The sequence below is a fragment of the Lepidochelys olivacea genome (genome assembly GCF_965140295.1).
Source record: "Lepidochelys olivacea isolate rLepOli2 genome assembly, chromosome: 4".
Classification (NCBI taxonomy): Eukaryota; Metazoa; Chordata; order Testudines; family Cheloniidae; genus Lepidochelys; species Lepidochelys olivacea.
In genome coordinates, this window is record NC_140414.1 from 69606711 (window position 1) to 69633802 (window position 27092).

The 27092-nt window shown below is 40.3% G+C and overlaps 1 protein-coding gene across 2 annotated transcripts in view; it reads left to right on the plus strand.

Annotated features, from left to right (window-relative positions):
• Positions 1-6768: 6768 nt before the first annotated feature.
• Positions 6769-27092, plus strand: part of FNIP2 (folliculin interacting protein 2) — a gene marked incomplete at its 5' end in the record, with an annotated part of 90184 nt that continues 69860 nt past the window's right edge. For both annotated transcript variants that reach the window (XM_084626388.1, XM_084626389.1), the window contains one exon: positions 6769-7113. In XM_084626388.1, coding sequence (XP_084482514.1) covers positions 7019-7113 — 95 coding nt within the window. The remainder of the gene's footprint in view (positions 7114-27092) is intronic.

The following is a 27092-nucleotide window of genomic DNA, read 5'->3' on the forward strand; positions in this document are numbered from 1 at the left end:
GAGTGAGTGGAACCAGTCTAAGACAACTCCATCTTTCTAAGCCAGGTCATGCAGCTGTGTCAGTAATTTCACATGCTCAAAGGACACCAAAACCTTGAGTCATCAGATATCTGGCCTCAATCCATTGGCCTAAGGAGATCTCTGACCATTACAATTAATATTGTTTCTATGTCACGACCTGGGCTGAAACCTAACTAGGTGATGTTCAGGTCCAGGTAGGTGAGTGGTTAGCTGTTTGTGATGATGGCAACAACTTGTCATTTATCTTTCCCAGAAATGATCTCAACCAGGCAGTAGTTGGCCAACATGCTTGTGTGCAGAACAGATTTTTTTGAGCAGAGGTCTGACTAAAGTTTTTCTGAGAGGTGCTGGTAACTTTTCCTCTGGAAGAGTCATTAACAATGTCTTCCAGGAGAGCATTTAGGCAGTCCCTGCAGTATTTCACTAGCTGGTGGAAGGGAGGGAGTGGGTCCAGTTAGCATGTGGTCAATACTTTATTATTACGTTACTATAATTTATATTACCATAGTGTCTATAGGTCACAATGTGCTAGGCGCTGTACAGACATAGAAAAAGACAATCACTGCCTCAAAAAGCCTATAATCTAAGATTCTTAATAGACAAGACAAACAAAGAGTGGTAGAAAGGAAGTATTATAGCCCTTATTTTTACAGATGGAGAACCAAAGAAAAGAGAAATTAAATGTCTTTCCCATAGTCATACAGGAAGACTGGAGGTAGATCTGGGATTTGAATTAAGATATCTGAAGGTCTAGTCAAGTAACTTAACCACAAGATCATCCTTACTCAGTACAGTGATTGTATGATCACCACCTCTTAGGACATCGGTTTATATGCATTGACAGATAGTGGAACATTTGTAAATAGATTCTGGAAAGAATACTGAATTATGTTCTGATTAAATGAATGCATGAGATTCTACATGAAATTTACAAGTAAATAATTATTTTAAATTGACATAAGGTGTCTCCAAGTAGTAAAACTATTGACCTTTGTGAGCCTTATTTTCATTTGAAATAAGAATTTAGGAACTACATCTCTAGGCACATATTCATTAGCTCTGTTGATTAGTGAAATTAATTATTGGAAGTATTTTGAAGATGAAGCAGTAGCTGATTTGCTTGCTGAGCTGCTTTATCCATGTTTAACTTCAAATGCTTAATTTTCTGTATGTATAGCAATAAGGGACCAATCCAACTCTCACTGCAGTAAATCAGAGTCTTTCTATTGGATAAGCACTTAAAATTTTCAATATGTATTAAAAATCTTCCCCTCCACTGTCCACAACCTCTTGCCCTTCCTTTCTCATCCAGGTGTAACTCTTTCTCCACCTGAGCAAGTCAATTATTGCTAACATCTGAAGAAGAGAAGTCTTGCTCTGATGGGTCTCATAAGATCAGTCAGAGAAGAGCCCTCTTTACATCACGTAGAATTTATACATCAACCAACCCAATTAAAAAAAATCCTGCTCTTCTACCCTCCTTAACTAAGGAATCTGACCTTGGGATGGATATAAATATATAATTTAATCACAATAATCCTCATTATAGACCATACATTTTAGGGCTGGAAGGGACCATTATTATGATCAACTAGTCTAACCTCCTACATAATATTTCTTGAACTTCATCAGAAAGAAAGTGGCTGTGATAGAGTTAGGGAGCTCTGAGCTGTAGGAGGCCTGTTAGGGCTACCCCAATGCAGAGGATGGGAGGTATCAAAGGGAAGTCATTCAGCAAAGGGAAACAAATATGCAGCCCCCTCTGTCTCATTTCTGACCATATTTCCCCCCCAACCAGCTCTTTGCCCTGTTCCCCATTCAATATCCCAGCTCCCTCCATATCCCCCCACTTCAGGAGAGAGGTTATGAGTGTTATTGCTACATTGCCATGCATGTTCCTCTAATAATATATCACCAAACTTCCTTTCTCCCCTCCCAGCAAATACCTCCATAAGACCCCAGTACTGGCCCCATAAAGCAGGACAGTTCCTGCCCCAGCAAACTGGAAGTACTGTTGTGATGAACCTCCTGGAGTGTGAGCAGAATCAATCTCTTTCTGTAGGCGAGATAGTCAAAATTATGGTGAAAGGGATTTAATCTGGACACTATTTGGCTTGCTTATTTTTCTTGCATATTGTGTCTATTTTTCCTTTGTTTTATACTAATTTTCCATTAAAAAGGGAAAGCATTTCAATATCAGCCTCCACATCCTGAAAAAGGGAGCAAAGGTGATACTTCCTGTCACACAGTTTTTTGGAGATGAAGGCTGGCATGATACTAACTGTGACTGAATTTTTCACACCAGTAAGAGTCTTATATAAACCATGAATTTCCTAGAGTGGAACTAGGTATTTACTTCGAGAGAAAAACAAACACATTTCAAGGAATTAGTGTTCTCTTTACTTGATAACATTTTGTACAGAATATATAAAGTTGAACTCTGTTTAAAACTTGACATTCAGACTCTACAGTTGGGCACCATCACTTTAACTGATGAAAGAACACAATGCCCTCTATAATAAACATTTCATTAATCTTTCTTGTCAAAAAGCATTCAGGGGAAAAAAGCTGTATAAGACAGATTCTCTCTCATTGTCTTGGTTGGTACAGCTAACTTGTACAAAATATCAGAGTTCAGGAATAACCCTAGCATTTTTCCTCTTCTTCTCCACGGGTCTTTGATCATGATGAAATTGTTACACACTAGGATTTCTGTCTATTAAATATAGTTATTTTTTTTTCATTCCTTTATTCTTTATTAGACTGTGAACCTGCATTTGACATAGGGAAGAAAAGTTTAAGCTGTAAGGGCTTGATTCTGCAAGAGGCTGAGCTCTCTGGCCCAGTTCAGCAAAGCACATGCTTAACTTTAAGAATGTGAGTAGTTTTATTGACTTTAATAGGATTAATCATGCTTAAAGTTAAGCACATGCTTAAGTGTCTCATTTGATTGAGGCAGAGCACTTAGCAGGATGCAGGAGTGAACCCTAACTGAAAAATATGTAGTGGTTCAGGAGAGTACCATGTGAACTCAAGTGCTAAAAGAGAGAAAGACATTTCTAGATGGATTTTAAAAAGGAAAAATCTTTGAAAATCTTGCCTTGCAGTTCACTGACAAAGGGGGTTGTTTGGCTCCTAGCAGGATTTAGAGAAACTGTCATTAAACTGAATTCAGATGTATCTGGTACGTCCTAAACTTGTGAGGTAATTTAAAAAAGAAAACCCACCTATGGCATGTTGGAGTAAAACTCAAAGAGGAAGGATGGGCTAAAAAGGTTAAAGGGAAAGTTATGTATTTATCCTCTACCCGTTTTCAGATGTCCTGACCTCTAGAGAAAAAAAGGTGCAAGGAAAAATGAGACTGCCTGATAATGTGTATAAATGATGGGATGGCTTTCAGAAGATTATAAATGCTCACCTTTTACAGCTATGCATTTTCTTAGTTTCTTTCTCCTCCACCCCCACCACACTATTCAATATTTAGATTGCAGTGATTAAAAGAAGACATATCTAATAAACCTTTTTGTTGATTTTTAATATTAGAGACTGTTAATGAACAAGTGCTTTATTCTATACATCATTGGTGTTTCAGAACCACTCTGCTAAGATAATTACTTCAGAGGATCATATCCCTTTAAAAATTCTTTCACTTTTAACTGGGTATGTTCTTTACGTAAAAGACAGTGAAACTGTTCGTCTATATCATAGCAACACACCTTGCTACCACATTAGCCAAGAGGGTGGGAAAGGTTGCTGCAGCAACAGCATGTTATATAATACTCCATTCAACCAAGAATGAGTAAGCTACTTTGTAGCGGGAAGGGGGGAGTTATTTTCTACAGTCCCCAGCTCTTTGCTGCTGGCAGCTTGTCTAGCTGCTTGCATGATATAATACATTCTTTGTGGCGGTGATATTTCCTAAATTGATCATATTTTATTCAGTATTTTTGAAGTGCCAAGAAAAATTGTATTTCATTATTTTTACAGTGCCCAAAATGTGCTATGTGCTTTAGAGAACACATAAAAAGATATGGCCCCATCCTCAAAGTCTTTTATAAAATATACATCACCATATCAAACAATTAGATCGCTTTTTGTAAACACTTCTCTGGTTAATTGAAACTCTGGACTAACTAAAGATAAAGGTATCTTCTGAGTTTACTCATAGGTTGAGCTCTTGTGAAGCTCCTAAGCTCCTCCGTAGATCCTGCAAAGCTTAGCTTTGACTGTGAATAGTTTAGAAGCTCTGCAGAGCTGAAACCTAAGTGGTGTGCTCAGGATTCAGAGACAGCAGCCAAAGGCATCAGCCCTAATAGAACTGGAAGTTTCTTACGCGCCTGGATTCAGGCTGGGAAAGACAGGTATGTATTTCAGGGGACATGGTTCCTTCCCTGCACTGTCCTAGGTGCAGAACCTAGCTCCTAAGCTTTGTAGGAATGGAGGTTCTGAAGAGTTACTCTCCTGTGAAACTTAGGAGCTCTGCAGAGTTTAACAGGTTTTTGATTATCCAAGCCTCCAGTTATCGAAAAGTTTTGGGTGACAACCTATCAGCGCCATAGTTTACTGATGGGGACACAGATGCTACCTCCATAAAGACTAGCTTCTCTTCTGACGGAAGAGTGTCATCAGATAGTCTCTTATAGTAAACAGGGTGTATAGTAAACTCTGGATAGATTCTATGGATATGTGTTTATTTTTAATCTATCACATTTCTATTTACGTATTCTCCTGGTCTCTGGAAAAGCCCTTCTGCTTCACAACCTGTTAAATTTTATCAGCAAGTGGCCTATTTTTTGTTCCACTTTACTTGCTCATGTTTTGCACCTATATGTATGTGAAGAAGCTACCCATCTTTCTTGCCACTTATACTTTACTTCCTAACTCTGTCCACCTTGCCTGAAAAGCATGTGACAGTGCACGATGGTTGTGGAAGTTGGTCCCCAATCCGGTGCTCAGTGTGCAGCTTCATTTACTTCATAATTATTCAGAAATTGCCATTGGAAGTTTGAAAGGGCCCAGCAGTGTCTGTATATGTTGGTACCAAACTGAGATGACAGTCACTGTCACACATACAAACACAAACCACTGTGAACCAGTTTTGTACCAAGCATCAACCCTCATGTAGACTAGAGCCCGCAGTCTTTGCAACAGCAAAAGTTGCTTGAGAACTTTATGGAAGAGACATAGTCCACTATTCAGGGATTAGATGCCTACATTAAAGATCATCCAAGTAGTGCCTATTGTTGGCTATGGGAGCAGCTGCTTATGTGCCCTAGTATCTTGAGATATCATAACTGTATATATACAGAGTTTGAACTGATTGGGGTAGAGTTAGTTGGCAAGAGAAAGAAATCTCATTTCCTTTTCTGTGGAACATCTTATTTCTCTCTCAGTTCTATTAAATATCCCTGCCAGCCACAATGACTTTCATCTTGGGCTCATATAGACATTTCTGAAAAGGTTCTCCTGTATTATTTAACTTTGTTTTTGCTTTTGGAATAGCACTAAACGGCATGAGGTTTCCAAAAAATGGGGAAGATGTTTCTGGATCCTCTTCAAAAGCTTTTCCCAACCCCATATGCACATACCACTAGTCCTTCTACAAGGCTCTTCACCTCTCTGAAAATCAGTCAGGACAAGAATTAGCCTGTGGCCTCATCATGGGTGCAAAGAGGAGGAAGGTGCAAGACTGCACCAGGGCCCAGTACCTCTCTTTGGGGAAGTGCAGGGACTGCTTACTTCAATTGCCCACACTGAGCCAAACTGCCCCCCAAAAATCAGCCCCATGTCTTTTCCTGTAGTAGACTGTGGAGCTGGCTATATGCAAAAAAGGTAGTATATCACACCTTTCTAACCCATTTTTGAAGGATAAGTAATTAAAAGAATGTGGGCAATAAGACGTGTGCCAAACAAAACCACCCAAAACAACCCTCCCACCATAACCCCCAACAGAACGGTGGCATCAGGTAATCAGATTATTTCACCTGTGAACAAAACAAACCATGAAAAAGCAGAAATGAACAAAGCAACAAAGGCCCCAATCCTGCAGAGTCCCAATGGGAATACTCAAATGGTAAAATTAAGTATATGCCTAATCAACAAATGAGGGCCAAAGTTTGGATCCTTGATAAACAGATAAGCTGGCATTTCCTCAGTCTTTGGATCAGCGATCTCTGTCAGTCTGTTACAGAGAGAAGGGCTAGAAGAAAAAAATAATCCCAAAGTCTCCAAATTCAGGATCTGGACTTGTTCTGTTACAGAGAAAGGGCCCAATGGCAAAGCTTGGATCTGATCATTCACAAAATTCAATGGACTTTTTGAATCCAGGGATTTGGTTTGGGCTATCTCTGATTTTAGGGAACATGTGCAAATCCGCCCAATAAACCAGAGATTTTTCAATAGCAACAAAAAACAAATACAAAAAACCCTCTCTTTTGTTAGGTCAGTTTGTGCATAATTTTTAATAATTTACTTCACTGAGAGGAAACCTCCCTGGGAACTGGGAAGGGAGAGAAATCTGATAAAATATTTGTTGGAAAGAATCAGAAATCCTATCCTTACTCCTCTTCCGCCCAACCCCTTATTCAAACACCCCAACCTCAGAGGACTGGGAAACAGGGCTCGTGTCCCTTTAACTCTGGCTCTTGACCACGTGTCGGGGGAAGGCTTGGAATCCCGAGTATCCAATGGAGAACGTTCCATGGATGTTGCGCGTTCGGATCCCAGGATTCCGGGCTGAGAGGGGCTTGTCCTGCGAGAGGGAGCTGTCAGCGCCTCTGGGCGAGGGGTTTAGTCAGATGATTGGCTGTGTCCTCCCTTGCTGGGAGTGGGGACGCTGAGCCAGCCGTAGCCTCCGTTCCCTCCTGCGTGCAATGCCGGGCGGCCACGCTGCAGCGGGGATGCTGCCCCCGCCGCTCTTACTATCGCCAGCCAGCTGAGCTTGCGCTACCCACTGGGGCTCCTGTGAATACGGGCGGCGGTAACAGCAAGCAGCAGCATGGCTCCTACTCTGCTCCAGAAGCTATTCAACAAAAGGGGCAGCAGCTCGGCTTCTCCCCCTAGCAGGGCACCTAAGGAAGGACCTGCCTTTAGGTGAGAAACTGTTTCCTTCATGCCAGGGATATTACTAAAAGGACATTACCCAAGGGGTAGGGGAGCCTTATTGGAGGCAAGAAAGGAAGCCCTGTGCAGGGGCACCCGCAGGAACGAAGGGGTGTGTACATTTCCCCGGAGCCAGCCGGAGCGCGCGCACCCCCTCCTCCCCCCAGCTTTTGTCATTTTTGATCACCCTGGTATCAGTCTGTTCTCGTTCACACAGTGCTTTAGAAACGTGAAGCGCTTTAAGAACTTGGTATAATTCTTATTGGTAATAGTTTGCTTCAGTACTTTTGATTTAAAGCCAGCTAGAGAGTTAGTGCCTCTGTTGGGGAATATTCTGCAATTTTAGATTGGCCTCTGATCTAATAGGTTTGCAGAAATAGCTTTTAGAAATGGCTGAGATTTCCACAAGACCAGACACTTACACATGTTAGGGAGCTATTTCATTACAAGCCTTCTGTACAAAAGTCATTTTGTTAAGCATTAATGTTGTGCTACCCTGTTCTGTGTGGATGTCTGAGTTCCGGTGCTAGCTACCTTTCAGGGTCTTACATTGGGTAAATGAGCTTTAACTGTGATGGATCTTGGGGTGTGGTCACTCACAGTTTGGACATCTGCCCCAGACCATCTTTCCTCACTGTGAAAGAAGGTCTATAACCTTTATTCTCTGGATTTTTCAGTGTAATCGGTATCAGACATAACAGCCTAATCTTCAGTCTTCTATCTAGAGTGTTTCTCAGTCCTTCAGGATTGTCCTTAAAATCTCCAGACTTTTGAGCAAGTTACAACTGCTGTAAGTAGCATGGCCACAGGTGCTGTAACTATGAATATGATTGAGTGGGCAGCAAAACTGACAGTTATTGAGTCTCAGTGTGGACCAGATTAATTAAAAATTGGGAATATAATGTGTTCCCGAGTTAAACAAAATGGTTTGATGTCACTTCTACTACTACACTTAAATAGTGCAGGAAAACACATGCAAAAGAGTAGTGGGGGCAGAGAACCAGGTGAAAATTATTGTTCCCATATAGCTGCTTTCTCTCTGCTGTCTTCTGCTTCTTTTTCTTCTCTTTGATGTCTCAGCCATTTTGTCTGGATTTCAAATCTCCTCATATGCATAAACTGCTATAGTTTTTAATACCAGCCTCCAAATAAAATAATACAGGAAACATTCTGCCTTCATCTTTCTTAGTGTTTGTGTCTTATTACTTGCGTAATTTGAATTAACATCTCTTCTTTTTAAAATATGAGTTGAAATGTATCTTACCTTGAGTACCTTGAATTCAGGGTTTCATCTTTTGTTTCCTCTGATTGTGTGTGTGGAACAGCTGCATGCCTTCCACTGCTTTAGGTGCTTATGATTTCATGAACTTTTGCACATGAAACGTATCGGGATTCCTTTAGAGGCTTGGATGTGTAATCCTGATTTGGTGATGGCGTTAAAAAAAATGAACAACTTGCTTAGAATATGGTCCGTATGGGTTATTTAAGTGACAAGATTCTGGATCCTTTTTCTATATCTTATCTGGTCACAAGACCAGGGTAGCCATGGCAAGTGAAGTAAATGGTATTGCGTCTGTGTCCATCCAAATCTTCACGTGACTACTCACCATGACTCGCTTGGTCTTGTGAGTAGATAGCATATAGAAATGGATAAGATTCCTGACTTTCACTTCCTGAAATGCTAAGAATGCTGTGAGAAGTGAGACTAGGAGTAAAAACAAACAAACAAAAAGATCCTATTCAACAAGTGACTTAATGCAAGCACAGGGGATCACCAACATAGAACCTCTCTTTGACATCAGAGGTGCTCTGCTTGAATCAAATGTCATCCGCTTGAAACAAATTGCAGGATCAGAGCCAACATTGGGTAATGTCAGATCTGAATTATATATCCAGAGTCTAAAGTGATTGCTGTAAATGTTATGAATCACTGGCAATCTAACATTATTGCCACATTATTTCTAGAGTGTTGCTAGTGGATTGGGAAGACTTAAAATGGCCAGGCCCAGAATTCATTGTACCTTAAATCATAATGCAGACAAAAGCCTTGTGGTACTGGGAGGCATGGAAAAGAGTGAAAGCATGTGTTATGTACTTGTCCAGAATTATTCTTAATTTAAAATTTATGCCTTAATGTATATTGCTTTGGACCAAAAGTACAAAAACCAATTAAGGTGCAAATCCATTTGCAGGGATTTAATTTTAATTAAAATGTCCCCAGGTCTACGTTTACGGTCCTGATCCTGCAAGGAGCTCCAGGTGGGCAGACTCCTGCACAGAGTCCAACTGAAGTCAATAGGAGCCTGTCAGCATGGAGCTCCTTGCAGCATCGGTGCCAGTAGTAAGGTATTATTTATTTTATTTTATTTACTATACTGGGGTTTTTTTGAGGCTACTGAATTTCAGTTTAGAATATTGAAATATTGTGTTAAATTCAGAAAACTCTAACTTTTTATTAACAAATTATTCATATATTATGCCTTTTAGGATTGTATGCACTTGTTCTGCAGTTCTATCTCTTCTCCTGTCCCCCAATTATTTTTTTGGTTTTCACTTCTATCTTTTTTTATTATGTTCTGGGGTTATATACCTATTTCTCTCTCTCTCTCTCTCTCCTTCATCCCTCCCCCCTCCCCCCATGGAATATTTAAATCCTCAACACTCCCATTCTTAAATGAATGTATGCTGGTAATGCATGGTTCACAGTTCTATTCCTGTACACAACCCACACTTCTTCATTTAATGTGGGTCTTTGCTTTTTTTTAACTGAACCCTCAAATCCCAGCCTTCCTGAAAACCCTTAATGTCATCTGCTACTGAATTTCAAAGGATGAGCTGTGACAGCCAACACTAAATATTCTGGAGGTACATCTTCGATTCGGTGGCTTTTAGCTCAACACAATTCAGCAGAAAGTTCATTGGGAAAGATCTTTGTACTAATGGGGACATGTGGCTGAAACTGGCTGGGGAGACAAGGGGATGTTTTCTATTTTTACCTCTCCTCCAGTCTCTGACCCTTACATTCCTGTGTCTGTCTTTACAGTTTCTCCTGGCGCTCCTAAGCAGATGCTGTAAAATTGATACAATATTTGTAAATTTCACCTCTTTCCACAGGGTTTCAGCCATGAAACTGACTAGAGTCTTGTTACCTTCACTCTACTGCTGAGAAAGTGATGAACAAGCAGAGCACCTGAAATTGTTTATGGCAGTGAATGCATGTATGTTTACCTGCCTTGTGGGCAGGTGACATAAGAACGGCCATACTGGGTCAGACCAAAGGTCCATCTAGCCCAGTATCTTGTCTTCCAACAGTGGCCAATGCCAGGTACCTCCAAGGGAATGAACAGAACAGGTAATCACCAAGTGATCCATCCCTTGTCACCCATTCCCAGCTGCTGGCAAACAGAGGCTAGGGACACCATCCCTACCCATCCTGGCTAATAGCCATTGAAGGACCTATCCTCCATGAACTTACCTAGTTCGTTTTTGAATCCTGTTATAGTCTTGGCCTTCACAAAATCCTCTGGCAAGGAGTTCCACAGGTTGACAGTGCATTGAATGAAAAAATACTTCCTTTTGTTTGTTTTAAACCTGTTGCCTGTTAATTTCATTTGGTGACCCCTAGTTCTTGTGTAATGAGAAGGAGTAAATGTGTGCATTCAGTGCAAGAAGATCATGGCCCTCAGTGACCAAGTGCAGGCTCTGGAGACCAGAGTGGCTGAACTGGAGGAGCTCAGGGAGATAGAGGAGTACATGCATAAGACTTTCCAGGACACAACAGAGCATGTCCACCCCTAGTCTGAAAGCCTCTACACTATTAAGGCGGATGAAGGAGAACATCAAACTGGAGCAGAGGGAAATTATTCCCTTTATTGGGACTCTCTTTCCAGATGATGTCATAGTATTATGTCATCCTCTTGCACTGACAATACTTCTCTGGAGGAGGGGACTTATGGTATTAGGAAGATGCAGGTAATAGTAATGGTGGATTCAATTTTTAGAAATATAGATAGTTGAGTTTGTGATGACTGGGAGAACCGAATGATGAATTGCCTGCTGGTTGCAGGCCTCTCAAGACATCTAGACAGGTTTATGTGTGGTGCTGGGGAGGAGCCGGTGGTTGAGGTACATGTAGGTATGAATGACATAGGGAAAGATAGGAGAGAGGTCCTGGAGGCCAAATTTAGTCTGCTAGGTAAGAGATTAAAATCCAAGATCTCCATGGTAGCATTCTCTGAAATGCATCCAGTCTAAGGTACAGGGCCAGTAAGACAGGTAGAACTGCAGGGTCTCAGTGTGTGAATGAGATAGTGGTGCTCTGAGGGATTTAGGAATTGGGGAACCTTTTGGGAAAGGAGGAGCTTATACAGTATGGGCTATACCAGGGGTAGCCAAACCGTGGCTTGTGAGCCCCATGCAGCTCTTTTACAGTTAAAGTGCAGCTCGTGGGGCCCCCCCATGTCATCGTCCCCCCATTTTCCACCTATCCAATGGTGGGGGAGCTCAGGGCTTCTGCAGTGGGGTGGTGGGGCTAGGGGCTTCTGCCAGAGATGACTGCTGCCTGCTGGGGGGAGGAGGGGAAAACACAATTTAAAGGTTTGCCTCCCCCAACAGCTTGAGTCACACACCCCCAGACCTCCCTTCTTACACTCAGCAGCCCCTTCTTGCTGTTCCTAGGTGTTTGCCATGGCCTCTCCATGCAGAACTAACACCTGGAACCGCAGGGAGGGGCTGCTGCTTTACCTCCAAAGGGAGAGGCAGCAGCAAAAGCAGCGGCTCTACTTGTAACTCCCAGCTGTTTGCCTCTGCCTCTCCCCGGAGCCACAGCTTGCCAGCTCCAGCAACTGCCATGCAGGGAGGAGGCCCAGTGACACCATGTGACTGAGTGCGGCCAACAAACCCTGGCAAAAATTGGCGGGCACATGATTTCACGTGCCCCAAGACAGCCCTCCCTGCGGGGCTGAAGCCCCAAGCCCCGGCAGGCACTTCCCACGGGGCTGAAACCTGAGCAGGCGCACACCAGCTCTTGAACTTCTGAAGATTGTCATATGTAGCTCAGAGGGTCAATAAGTTTGACCGCCCCTGGGCTATACCTAAACCAAAACGGAGCCAGATTGTTGGCATGTAAAATTAAAAAGATCATAGAGGAGGTTTTAAACTAGGGGCTGGGAAAGAGTCAACAGGTATGGAGGAGCACGCGGTTCAGAGAGAGACATCCCTTAGGGGAGGATTTATTAAAGGGAAAACTCTATATCTTAGTAAAGAGGATAGAAGTTGATAAAGTTTAGGTAGGAACTGAAGAGAAACAGTCAAACAACAGAGTCCCCTTCATTTATATTACATGAAGGCAAACAACTAAAAATTGACAGACTTTATAAATGCTTGTATACAAACGCTAGAAGTCTAAATGCTAAGATTTTGTGAACTAAAATCACCCTTTGTACCAGATGACTGGCAGATACCTAATATAATGCTAAAAGAACAAGGCGTATTTGTGGCACCTTATAGACTAACAAATTTATTTGGGCATAAGCTTTCTTGGGCGAAACCCACTTCATCAGATGCATGCACTGGAAAATACAGTAGGAATATATATATATACACACACACACAACATGAAAAAATGGGGGTTGCCATACCAACGCTAACGAGAGTAGTCAATTAAGGTGGGCTATTATCAGCAGGAGAAAAAAAACTTTTTTAGTGATAATCAGGATAGCCCATTTCAAACAGTTGACAAGAAGGTGTGAGTAATAGTAGGGGAAAAATTAGCATGGGGAAATAGTTTTTAGTTTGTGTAATGACTCATCCACTCCCAGTCTTTAGTCAAGTTAATTTAATGGTGTCCAGTTTGCAAATTCATTCAAGTTCAATAAGAAACTGCAGGAGTCTGTTTTTGAAGTTTTTTTTTGTTGAAGAATTGTGACTTTTAGATCTGAAATTGAGTGTCCAGAGAGGTTGGAAGTGTTCTCCGCTGGTTTTTGAATGTTATAATTCTTGATGTCTGATTTGTGTCCATTTATTCTTTTGCGTAGAGACTGTCCAGTTTGGCCAATGTACGTGGCAGAGGGGCATTGCTGGCATATATCACACTGGTAGATGTGCAGGTGAACAAGCCCTTGATGGTGTGGCTGATGTGATTAGGTCCTATGATGATGTCCCTTAAATAGATATGTGGACAGAGTTGGCAATGGGCTTTGTTGCAAGGATAGGTTCCTGGGTTGGTGTTTTTGTTGTGTGGTTGCTGGTGAGCATTTGCTTCAGGTTGGGGGCTGTCTGTAAGCGAGGATTGGCCTCTCTCCCAAGATCTGTAAGAGTGAGGGATCGTCCTTCAGAATAGGTTGTAGATCCTTGATGATGTGCTGGAGAGGTTTTAGTTGGGGGCTGAAGGTGACGGCTAGTGGCGTTCTGTTATTTTCTTTGTTGGGCCTGTCCTGTAGTAGGTGACTTCTGGGTACTCTTCTGGCTCTGTCAATCTGTTTCTTCACTTCAGCAGGGTGGGTATTGTAGTTGTAAGAATGTTTGATAGAGATCTTGTAGGTGTTTGCCTCTGTCTGAGGGATTGGAGCAAATGCAGTTGTATCTTAGAGCTTGGCTGTAGACAATGGAACGTGTGATGTGGTCTGGATGAAACCTGGAGGCATGTAGGTAAGTATAGTGATCAGTAGGTTTCCGGTATAGGGTGGTGTTTATGTGACCATCGCTTATTAGCACTGTAGTGTCCAGGAAGTGGATTTCTTGTGTGGACTGGTCTAGGCTGAGGTTGATGGTGGGATGGAAATAGTTGAAATCATGGTGGAATTCCTCAAGGGCGGCTTTTCCATGGGTCCAGATGATGACATCTTCATCAATATAGCGCAAGTAGAGTAGGGGCATTAGGGGACAAGAGCTGAGGAAGCGTTGTTCTAAGTCAGCCATAAAAACGTTGGCATACTGTGGAGCCATGTGGGTACCCATAGCAGTGCTGCTGACTTGAAGGTATATATTGTTCCCAAATGTGAAATAGTTGTGAGTGAGGACAAAGTTCAGCGACCAGGTTTGCTGTGATATTATCAGGGACACTGTTCCTGATGGCTTGTAGTCCATCTTTGTGTGGAATATTGGTGTAGAGGGCTTCTACATCCTACATCCCCATGCTAATTTTTCCTCTACTGTTACTCACACCTTCTTGTCAACTGTGTGAAATGGGCCATCCTGATTATCCCTACAAAAGTTTTTTTTTCTCCTGCTGATAATAGCTCACCTTGATTGATTACTCTCGTTAGAGTTAGTATGGCAACCCCCATTTTTTCATGTTCTCTGTGTGTGTGTGTGTATATATATGTGTGTTTGTGTGTATATATTCCTACTGTATTTTCCAGTGCATGCATCTGATGAAGTGGGTTTCACCCACGAAATCTTATGCCCAAATAAATTTGTTAGTCTTTAAGGTGCCACAAGTACTCCTCGTTCTTTTTGCTGATACAGACTAACACGGCTACCACTCTGAAACCTAATATAATGCTGATTTAAAAAAAAAGTCTCCAGTGGCAATCATAAAAATTACAGTCCAGTAAGTCTAACTTCAGTACCAAGCAAATCGGCTGAAATTATAGTAAAGAACAGAATTATCAGAAACATAGATGAACCTGATATGTTGGGGAAAAAGCTTTGGTGTGGCATGATTTTCCTTCACAAATCTATTAAAATTATTGGAGGGAGTCAACAAACATGTGGACAAGGATGATCCAGTGGATATAGTGTACTTGGATTTTCAGAAAGCCTTTGATAAAGCCTCCCACCAAAGACTCTTAAGCAAAGTAAAGAGTCATAGGATAAGAGGGAAGGTCCTCTCATGGATGAGTAACTGGTTAAAAGATAGGAAACAAAGGGTAGAAATAAAGTTTGTTTTCACAATAGAGAGAGGCAAATAGTGGGGATTCCCAGGGATCTGTACTGGGAGTAGTGCTGTTCAGCATATTCATAAATGATCTGAAAAAAGAGGTAAACAGTGAGGTGGCAAAGTTTGAAGATAATACAAAATTACTCAAAATAGTTAAGTCCAAAGCAGACAGCGCAGAGTTATGAAAGGGTCTCATACAGTTGGGTGACTGGGCAAGGAAATGGCAGATGAAATTCAGTGTTGATAAATGCAAAGTAGGGCACATTGGAAAACATAATCCAACTATACATACAAACTGGTGGGGTCTAAATTAGCTGTTACCACTCAAAAGAGGTCTTAGAACTATCCTTGATGACTCCATGAAAATATCTATTCAATGTGCAGTAACACTCAAAAAAAGCTAACCATGTTAGAAACCATTGGGAAACGGATAGAAAACAAGACAGAAAATATCTTAATGCCACTGTATAAATCCACCTTGAATACTGTGTTCAGTTCTGGTCGCCCCATCTCAAAAAAGAGATATTAGAATTGGAAAAAGTACTGAGAAAGGCAACAAAAAAGATTAGGGCTATGGAAAAGCTTCCAAATGAGGAGAGAGAAAAACAAACCGGGACTCTTAGAAAAGAGATGACTCAGGGAAGATGTGATAGAGGTCTGTAAAATCTTGAATGGTGTGGAGAAGATAAATATGGAAGTATTATTTTCCCCTTCATGTAACGCAAGAACCAGGGGTCGCCCAATGAAATGAATAGGCAGCAGGTTTAAAACAAACAAAAGAAATACTTCTTCATACAACATACAGTCAGCCTGTTCAATTCATTGCCAGGGGATGTGTGAAAGCCAGAAGTATAACTGGGTTCAAAAGAGATTAAATACATTCGTGGGTGATAGGTCCATCAATGACTATTAGCCAAGATGGCCCGAGATGCAACCCCATGCTCTGGGTGTCCCTAAACCTCTGACTGCTAGAAGCCAGGACTGGACAACAGGGGATTGATCCCTCAATAAATTGCCCTGTTCTGTTCATTCCCTCTGAAGCATCTGGCACCGGCCACTGTCGGAAGATGGGGTACTGGGCTAGATTGGTCTGACCCAGTATGGCCATTCTCATTTTCTAAATTGTCTGTCTACACTTGGGAAACAATACTGTATGACTCACATTTTGGGAAATTATCTTTGGATCTATAAAGGCAAGAAACTTCTGGGGTTTTTTTTGTTTTTTTTTTTTAATAAATGAAAGTTTAAATTCTACAGAAAATGATGAGACATCCTCACCTCTTACCATGGGAAGTTGTTCTTGCTACCAATAGATGACTTTCTCAAGCATGTTCAGTTTCTGTCAAGGGGAAAATGCAGTATACATAACATTAAAAATATGACTAATTTCATAACTTAAAAAATGTGTATATACTACTTTCAGCTGAGAAGCATTTGATGGCTGTAGTTTGTTGGTAACATTCTAAGAAATCCTAATTGTTCTTGTGTGTGAGAGAAAACATTCATACTTTTGTATAGTTTAAATCCCAAATGTTCCTCGGAGCCTTTAATACTGGCTGTTACTGCACTTCAAAGAATAAGCTATGCAGCTGATACTAGAGAGTCTGGGAAGCTCCTGGCTCCCTGTGTTCAGTAAAAAGTCCATTAAGAAAGTCAGACACTAGAAATGCAGATCTTGGGGACTACAGTAGGGGAGCTTCCTACAATAATGTAATGTATTCAGTTAGAATTTTCTACTGCTCATATATTTGAACTAATTACTCAAGTGAAACATTTGTGTGTGGGTGGGTAGTGGCTCTAGAGAAATGAATGACTCTTTGGCTTTGGATAAATTGATCATGCTTTAATTGTCATGGCAATTGTAATTCTGTTCTGGCTCTACAACAGGATTTCATATTAATGCTGTTCTGCATCTTTCAGCTCTAGAGACTGAAACTGTCTTCAGGAAGCTGAGGGCTGAGGTTGTGTAAAAATTCTAACTAAGGGAGGGGGGGGAAGTGTGAAGCTAACAGTTTACACGACATGTCAGAATGCGTAAAGCAAAATAAATCAGACTCTTTCTGGATTACATTTAGGTTGGTAAATGTGTGGTCTCTGCTTCATGACTTCCATAAAATCTTTGTTGGGAGATTGAGTGAAAGGATGTTGTAAAAGAGGATATAATTTCATTTAACATGTATGCTGTAAAAGATGAGATCATGTTTCAGCTGGATTTGAAACTGGCAAACAGGCCAATAGTTCAGCTTTAAATATTCACTGGTGCTTCTGGTGTCCATAATGGAACGGATGCTGTATTATAACTGTGCAGGATCTCTAGCTGGTAACTGTTTGTTAGCTTTGGTGTGTGATATCATTCACTTGGCAGTTGCAACAAGTAATTCCTTTGGTCATAGTGGTGAAATGCTTGGGGAGATCCCATTCGCTAAGCACTACTTCACTGCACTGTATTGCAAGCCTGGCAATATTCCACTCTTTGTAAAGGGAACGAAAGCAGTAGTGAAGTTTGTTGAGTGGCACTTGTATGTTTGTTCTATTTTGTCTCTGTTCACTTCAATAGATTCCTATAATCTAACTGAGTTTCACCTGGGCTCCTTGCTGTTCATAGATATCCAGGTAGCAACAGTAGCCAGAAATGCCACTGGGTGTCTAAATAAGGATCTTTTTAAAAAACAAACAAACAAAAAAACTAGCCCTAAATCCCTACAAGGGTTTAGAAATAGCTTTTGAAGAGACCACTCATGGTAGCCATTGCGGAAAGTGAGATGAAGCCCAAGGCCAAATTATCCAGGTGGGAGCAGTGAGCACTAGGTGAAGAGACTTTCTAGGTTGTGGTCTTGCTTACTGACAGATAAAGTACAATACAAGACCTTCATTTGTCTCATGTAATGGCAGCTGCAGAGTAGTTCAGTTCATGGAGATTATTGCAAACAATTCACTCAGAAAATAACCTAATAAGGAAGTGATGAAGAGTAAGGTACTTGTAGACAGAAATTGAGCTCCCAGTCTGGGGATGTCTGAAAAAGCACGTCCTCTGGCTCTTCACCCTTGTAGGTGCAGTACCGCGTCTTTATATCTCTCTGTAAAGCTGTTTTGATTTCCTTCCCACCCTCTTCACTACTGAGCAAGAGCCTTCAGAGATTTGACTTTTTCAGACTTACTACAGGAGTACTGACTGTCTTGCTCTTCTTTCCCTCCATCTTCCCCCCATCTCTACTTCAGTTCCAACCTTGGAAGAAATCTTGGGATTCTGTGTTTTTTTTTCCCCACATAAGAGCTGAGTGGACATGTGTAGCTCTTATTCCTGGAATTCTTGACAATTTTTTTTTAAAACTTTTGTGAAAAATGTCATTTTCCTGACTTTTTTTAGAATTATCTTTGCAAATGACCAGATTAGAACTGATGGAAGTATGCAATGTCAATAATTGTCTGCACCAGTTAATCACACTCAGCTCTTTTCAGAGGTGCAGAGAAAAGTTGCAAGATATACCTTAGTACAGACTGAGAAGAGAAGCACTGTATTGTGGGATGGAGTTGGGAGGACTAGATTTACTGCTTCAGCTGCAATAACTTGTCTTCTCATCTGCACTGGGGGTAGGGGTACTATTATGGACTGTACTGGGGCATCTTGACGTGAGCTATAAAGCAACAAATTTCTTGGGTATTTATAAGACCGTTTTAGTATGTAGACAGGATGTTTTTTATGTATGCAGTGTTGTAGCTATGTTGGTCCCAGGATATTAAATGCAGTGTTTTATGGGTATTTCTACTACCATCAGTGGCAATTCCTGTTTTGCCCAGCGTAGAAGACTTACAGTGAAATGAAACCTATGCTGTGAGCGTTGTGAAACTGAGTCAACTCTCACTGCTGTGTACTTTCACAAAGTGCTAACATTACATTTCTATATCTCCTTCTGCCCAGCATGGTCGAGGAAGGTACACAGAAATATTAATGAAATCAGTCTCACAACACCCCTGTAAACAACCTGTGAGTTCCACTGTAGTTACTTGCCTAACAAGGATGTAGTGAGGTTAAAGCAATATTTGTGAAATGCTTAGACTTCTGGTTTGAAATAATTATAGAAATACAAAGTACTGTTACATTTAATCTCTTCCTGACCCTCTTTCTCTTTATTGGATGATTCACAGTTATTTGTTTGCATTAAACCCACTGTCTGTGTTTTGCCAGGCTATCTTTGGTTTAGATGAACTTGTTGCTCCAGATTTCAAACAGAGATCTGTCATCATCTTGGACTCTGAACACTCAGGTGATCTCTTCATTTTACAGTCCTGGATATAGAGTATCACAAAAAGTTGCTTGTATGTTATGGCTAACTGCCTGGTTCCTTCTTGCACTGTCTCCTGGGGCAGCTGATGCACAGGGAGAAAGTATTGGGAAAATTGTGTCCGAGATCACGGATCTCAGGGGAAATTGGGAGTCAGAAGGACTGGAGCAGCTAACACAGTTATGAATTCCTGAAAGAACTATTTAACAGTAAATTAGATTGAACTATGTTTATAGCTTAGGTTGTGAACGCAGCCAGGCCATTTTATACACATTAATATAACACTTTGGCTTTATCATGACTGGTAAAAATGGTGTGGGGGTTTCCATCATGTTAGTTCAATTGAGTTATCTTGCATCTTAACAAGCATTAAGATGGCTTTTTAATCGCATTAAGCTAACATATTTGAAGCTGTGTTTTAGCTGCCCTGTTTTTTAGCCTGGGAGAAAGCTTGCATCACAGCCAACCAACACACCTTCAGATGTTTCAACCTGTGTCTTAACAAGCATTAAGAGAGCTCTTCAAACATGTCAAGCTAACACAATTAGGAAAACACACCCTTTTACCCATCAAGCCAGGACCTATAAGTAGGGTTACCGATTTTGGTTGAGTGTATTCCTGAAGATTTCATCACATCTTTAATCGGAGACTCCATGACAATCCTGGAGGGCTGGCAACCCAACCTATAAAACCTGTATGTGACCACAACCATATTTGATACAGTTGTGCTTTAAAGCAGTTTTGGACATGGTTGCAAGCCCCAGTGTAGGGGAGTAACTCAATCAATAAAAGTCTAGTGCTTAGGAGACTCCAGCGTGCAGTTAAATCTATCTATTCCCTGACCAGATCGAACAGTTGTTTACCTCCAGAAATTTTCCAAGAGCCAATTTCCTTCTATTCAAAACATCCCACATGTAATTTTATTGGTGTGCCACAGGAAATACTTTGAGGAGAAAATTATACAAGTATTTTATGCAGTAAAATTTGTTCTTTTTCTAGCTAAATCAAGCAATATTGCCATTAAAATGGCATAACTCAAAATACCTATCTAGGGCTGATCTTAATGGTAAAAACTATTCACTAGTTAATGGTTTAACAGGGTGGAAAATAGGAAGTAGAATTTTCAAATTTGAAACTGGCATTTGGTTCTTAAATACTTAGTCAATCCATTGTTTCACTTACAGGTACAAATTATTGCTCACACTTTATCTATCTGATTTTTTTTTTTTTTTAAGTAAAATAAACCGCTGGATGAAATGTCTCAAGGGTAATCTGCACCTACGAGTTAAACTTAGTTCCAGTGGTGTAAAGGAACAACACAATATTTGTATTAAAATGGGGTGTTGGTATGTCTGCTAGATATTTGAGTGCAACAGTGGGTTTTTATTTTTCATTAGTGAAATATTAAAATAACAATGATGTGAAACAGATTTGACCAGCTGTCCTGACAAATTTTTAGTCAGCAGGAAGTAAGAATTTGAGATTTTATCTCTAGCTATACTGAAGTCCCTTACTACAGTCAAAAAAGAGTTGCCAATGTTTGACACTTGTCCATTTAGCCATATACTTCTTGGTAACCTTTAGAGAAAAAAATCTTAAATCGGCAGTATGTTTTCCACATGTGAAGAGCTGACCTCTAAATTTCAAGGTACCCACCAGTCTTTTTGATGTAGTTAGCCTTGCATGTTTTTGTGCAGATACTTTCAGCGAATTCCAAAATACTGACTAATTTCTTGGGTTGCAAGCAACATTTTGGCATCTTGGTGTAAGATGACAATTTTTATTAAACACTGTACAGGTATTTATAAAACTTCTTATTGTTTAAAACTCTCTATAGTTTGTGTATTGCAATACAAGATGAAATACCTGTCTCTGTATTGTACGCTTGGACTTAATAAATTTCTTTTAAAAGAAACATACAACTTCATAGGTCAGATGCTAAGCCTTTATTTAAAATGGAATGGAAATCCCTCTAATTTCACAACTTGGTGTCTGAATGTAGTCAGGGCCCCATGTACTTGGGGGCAAACTGGACCTAAATCCAGCAGCAAGCGTTGTTGTGATTTCTTCTGCAATTCAAAAAGACTCTCAAACAACTGAGTTTAGGCTGATGCAGCAGAAGATCCCTAATGCTGTGTCCTAGAACTGGTTACATGCCTCTAGCTTCTTCACAAGCCTTAAAGTTTCAGTATTCTTTATAGGACAATTCATCAACAGCCCTCCTTACAAGAAAGGGTTAAGGAGAATGTTCTGTGCAGAACAGTCAAACTGTCTTAAAACAAACAAGAGGAACAAATCACATCTCTGGCTAAAACTAGAGAAAATTGTGGGTTTGACACTATATCCGTCTGCAGTTATCACTTAACTCATCTGTTCCAGGATTTCCTGGCATTCATCTCCATGCTGGCTATGGATTATGCTGTCCGTGCTGAGGGAGTGGTGGTGGAGAGGGGGGTTGTTTTTTTGTTTTTGTTGGGTTTTTTGTCTGTGTCCCTCTCTCTGTCTCTTTGTGGTGTGTGTGTGTGTTTTAATTTTATATATATATATATATATATATATATATATATATATATATATATATATATATATAAATTAATAATATAAATTAATATAAGTATAATAATATAAATATATATTATAATTAAATGATAATATATATACAGCCACCCTTCTATGATGTAGACAAACCTGTAAGTGTTCATGAGTATTAAACACATTATTCTCATTTCTCATCTCTTCCCTTCTCCTGAGGTGTTAACAATGTCTGTCTGGAATAACCTCACTTTGTAAGTTACTTGTTATATTCTACCTTCCAACAGCCACAAAGTCAACATATCAATGGGACAAAGGGATTTAACAACCACTAGCTCCTCCAAAATTTCCTGACTATCTGGGGATGGAGGGGGAAAAATCTCAAGGGTCTAGTCTCTCTAATGGATTGTTGGTTAGTCTCATGACATTATTTTTATTTGGAATTCCAGTAGTCACAGTCAGCTGATGGTACTGCAAACACCTGAAGCAGTGTGAGGCAGAGCATTGAATGTATTTGTTTAGGTGCAAGTAATGTCTTCATTTGTTCAGGTGAAATTCTGGTATTGGCACCGTGAATAAAGGAGGTTGGCTTTTGACTACTTTGTTTTTAAAAAGTCTACATTATTTGTGACTGAAATGGATCTTTAACAGCATTTTGAGGTCATCAGGAGTTGAGGGTGTTCTGTACTTTAGGATCAGGCTTTATGTCCTCAACCACCTGTAACCTGTATGTACTTGTAACTTGCTTGATGTTGGAGTTTTCTGATTTTAAGAAAAAATTCTTTTTGAGCAGTAATTTGGAGGCGATCTAGTAGAAAATAGGTTGTACAAATGAGGGCAAAGGAGCAGAAAAGGACAGGCAAGCCCATGTTCCAGGCTGTCATCCCCAGGATGGTGTGGAGAGGTGTCTGCTGGCCTTAGGTTCTGAGAGATTCTTTATTTTATTCCTTATTAATTGATTAAAAATGCAACAAGAATTGGTACAGTATAAAAATACAAGATGTTTTGTTTTGTTTTTTTTCCAGTGTCTTGGGTAAATTGGCCTCTTTACAAGCACAATATGTAGTTTTAATTCTGCTATCAAATATACAGTTATAATAGCTGGTAAGGTTCATAGGTGTATGGGCAGTAAAGCTGGCAGGGTAAGAGATTCTGCCCCATTTCAGTTTCTGGCGAAAGCCGTTGTCAGATGTGCTTTGGCAGCATCTTTATTTAGTATCTGAATTCTTGGAAGTTGGCCTGATCACATGATTCAGTCTGGAACAAGTGACATATGACTGATGCATTGACCAAGACAGGGAGCTGACTATATGAGGAGGTGGAGCTCTCCTGCTGATTGGGACACATTAAACAGAACAAATACTGCTTGCTTCAGTCAAGCTTCTGGTGTCCAGACAAATCTGAAATTGGTGTTAGAGGCCAAGGGCTGGACTTTGTTACGAAAGGTGTACTTTGTACCCTTAACCAAAAAAAGAAAAAAAGTAAATATGCAATTTTTTGAAACTTTTCAACAAATTAATTGTTTTTATTCCAGAACTAAAATATGAGAAATACTTGACATGAATTTATGATAAACCAAGAGCTAGTAACTGATTAAGGTTTTTAAAAAATCTTTTTGGTGTGAGGGGAGGGTTAATAGCTTTATTTAGATAAAGGAAGTTATGTCTGCTTGCACATAGCTTTTCTTTGTCCAGAAAAGATTTGGATGAAGATGGAATTGTAATTAACCTTTTTGCAAGCCCTTGGTTCCTTTTATTCTGTATTAAGGTTCTGCCTATTAAAACTATGCCCCCACAGGGACCTTATTATTTTGGTGTTGAAAATGTGTGTTTTACTTTTTGATCTGAATACAGCCACACTTGGGCTCAGTCTTCTCTCTGGCAAGAAATTCCGCTGATGGGGTTACTGTTGAAAACATTCTCTGCCTCTGAGCCTTGTTCAGGACTTCCTCAGCGTCACTGTTCCTGTTTTGCATGTTATCTTTGCAGCTTTGGGTTTGGGATCTAGATACCAAACAAAGATTAGGATAAGACTCTGAATGTGGGTCTTGAAACTGAGACCCTGGTTTCAGAGTGGCAGCCGTGTTAGTCTGTATTCGCAAAAAGAAAAGGAGTACTTGTGGCACTTTAGAGGCTAACAAAAGTTATTTGAGCATAAGCTTTTGTGAGCTACAGCTCACTTCATCGCATGTTGTAGCTCACAAAAGCTTATGCTCAAATAACTTTTGTTAGTCTCTAAGGTGCCACAAGTGCTCCTTTTCTTTTTGAGACCTTGGTGTGATTTATTCACACCAGCTCTTGTTATTTATGACAGCTATGTTTAACTTGATGGGGAATGAGTTCTGGTAATCTAATTTAGAGATGAAGAAAGCAGACATTAACAGTAGGTAGTTTCTTCTTTTGAGAAGAGAAGGGTCTGTTTTCTAACAATCTAAAGATAATTGAAATCGCATTGAAGTTGGGAAAAATTCAATATACTCCTCCAGCCCCAATATTTGGTGTGTTTTGTATTAAGCAAGTGGTCCCTAGAGATATGTACTTCTAACCCTCCTCTAGTACTGCTCAGATATTTCATTTAATAAAGTAAAAAATTGTTTTCGAAATTCACATTGCCTGCCTCTAATGTGGTTCTGGTATTTCTAACCTGGTAGTAAGAACTTCCCCATTAAACTGACCCCCTGCTTACGTGAAAAATCTAAAGCTAGAGAGAGTCAGTGTAAGTCACATGCTTGTTCACTTGAGTGACTAATGTAGAAAGGATCTGGTCTAACTTGTATGAAACTTGTAACAATGCAGCAGAGTTAAACAAGGTGGATTACATAGGCTCAGCAGCTTGTTCAGTGTCTCAGGGTTATTTTAGGTGAATAAGTATAAGAAAAAGAATGCAGCTATTACAGTGTGTTAGAACTTTGCATGTTCACAGTAAATACGGGGAGAAGTGTCTTTTGGGAAAACATATTTATTAGCAAACATGTTTTGGAAAGTACCACGAATAAATGGTTCAGCAAATGGAACAGAAGGAAATCCATCTTTAGTTGAAGTGGAATCTGACATCTGTTTGTTTTTGTTTTTTGTATTCATATATGACAAATACTTGGTGCTACTCTCTACCTTTTAACAGGCTTTGCTTATTGTATTTACTGCTTCAGTTTTAGGAGAACCAGCCAGTAGTATATGATTAAAAGGAGAGAAGTTGGTTTGGTTTTGCTGTCTATGTCTCTGAATCATGCTTGCTCTTTTGGCAAGAAATTTTGTGAAATTTCTGTTTGTCTACAGATATCTTTAGTTTGTCTCTTAAAGGATGTGGGAAAGAAAATCCTACTAGAGACATGAATGAAGAATCTACAATAGCATAAGGAAACAAACCTTGAAACAATGCTTGGCCTTAATGGATAGGTTTTTTGGTACAGAAATTTATATCCTATTGGACTTCATCATGATATTTAAGGTATTTGAGGGGGGTGTGTGTTGAAATTGCATTTGGGATTAATAATGCATACCCAATACTGCCATTTTAAAAGCAATCAAAGTAAAGAAGAGAGTTAGGTCTATCTAGGTTTAGAAGTGACCTACAAACAGCAGGTGACATACTGCCAAACAGTCCTATAAAAGGAATGACTAACCTCCATTTCCCAATGGATTATAGCAGGAGAGTAGGAGGCTTTCCTGAATCATTGTTTATGCACACTCTCTGCCTGCCCGTAGGTTGATTTCGTCTTTGGGCCTTGTGTTGCAGATTGAGCATCCTTCAAAAATTGGTTAGAGAAAGGAAGTGGTGAGCTACTGTTGAAGTGTTGGGCTGGTAAGCTGGTAATCACTTGATGCCTCCAATATGGTGGCCATTAGTGTTTAATCCAGAGGTGCCAGGAGATGGCACTAGTAGTGAAAGGAAAGGGCAAAATGGAAGTCAAAGCTATCATTCCATATTCCTCCTTGACAGACAATTCCAGTCAAAATGGCAAATGAGGTGTCATAAATATAAAGGGAAGGGTAAACCCCTTTGAAATCCCTCCTGGCCAGGGGAAAGCTCCTCTCACCTGTAAAGGGTTAAGAAGCTAAAGGTAACCTCGCTGGCACCTGACCAAAATGACCAATGAGGAGACAAGATACTTTCAAAAGCTGGGAGGAGGGAGAGAAACAAAGGGTCTGTGGGTCTGTCTATATTCTGTCTTTGCCGGGGATAGACTAGGAATGGAGTCTTAGAACTTTTAGTAAGTAATCTAGCTAGGTACGTGTTAGATTATGATTTCTTTAAATGGCTGAGAAAAGAACTGTGCTGAATAGAATAACTATTTCTGTCTGTGTATCTTTTTTGTAACTTAAGGTTTTGCCTAGAGGGGTTCTCTGTGTTTTGAATCTAATTACCCTGTAAGATATCTACCATCCTGATTTTACAGAGGGGATTTCTTTATTTCTATTTACTTCTATTTTTATTAAAAGTCTTCTTGTAAGAAAACTGAATGCTTTTTCATTGTTCTCAGATCCAAGGGTTTGGGTCTGTGGTCACCTATGCAAATTGGTGAGGCTTTTTATCCAACATTTCCCAGGAAAGGGGGGGTGCAAGTGTTGGGAGGATTGTTCATTGCTCTTAAGATCCAAGGGTCTGGGTCTGTAGTCACCTAGGCAAATTGGTGAGGCTTTTTACCAAACCTTGTCCAGGAAGTGGGGTGCAAGGTTTTGGGAAGTATTTTGGGGGGAAGGACGCGTCCAAACAGCTCTTCCCCAGTAACCAGTATTAGTTTGGTGGTGGTAGCGGCCAATCCAAGGATAAAGGGTGGAATATTTTGTACCTTGGGGAAGTTTTGACCTAAGCTGGTAAAGATAAGCTTAGGAGGTTTTTCATGCAGGTCCCCACATCTGTACCCTAGAGTTCAGAGTGGGGGAGGAACCTTGACATGAGGTCATATGAGTAGAAGATTAGAAAACTAGGTGGCCCAATTTTCAGAAGTGCTCAGTACCTGTAGCTCCCATTGACATAAGTGGGAATTGAGTACGCTGCATCTCAAAATATCAGGCAGGTTTTTTTTTTTTTTAATCCTCAGTTGGCAAGGGAGATTTAGATTAAATATTAGGACAAATTTTCTAACTACAAGGATAGTTAAGTATTAGAATAGACTTCCAAGAGAGATTGTGGAATCCTGGTCATCGGAGGTTTTTAAGAACAAGTTAGACAAACAGCTGTCCAGGGTGGTCTGACTCTATTTGATCTTGCCTCAGTGGGTGGGGCTGGACTAGATGACCTCTCAAGGTTCCTTCCAGTCTTTCATTTCTGTG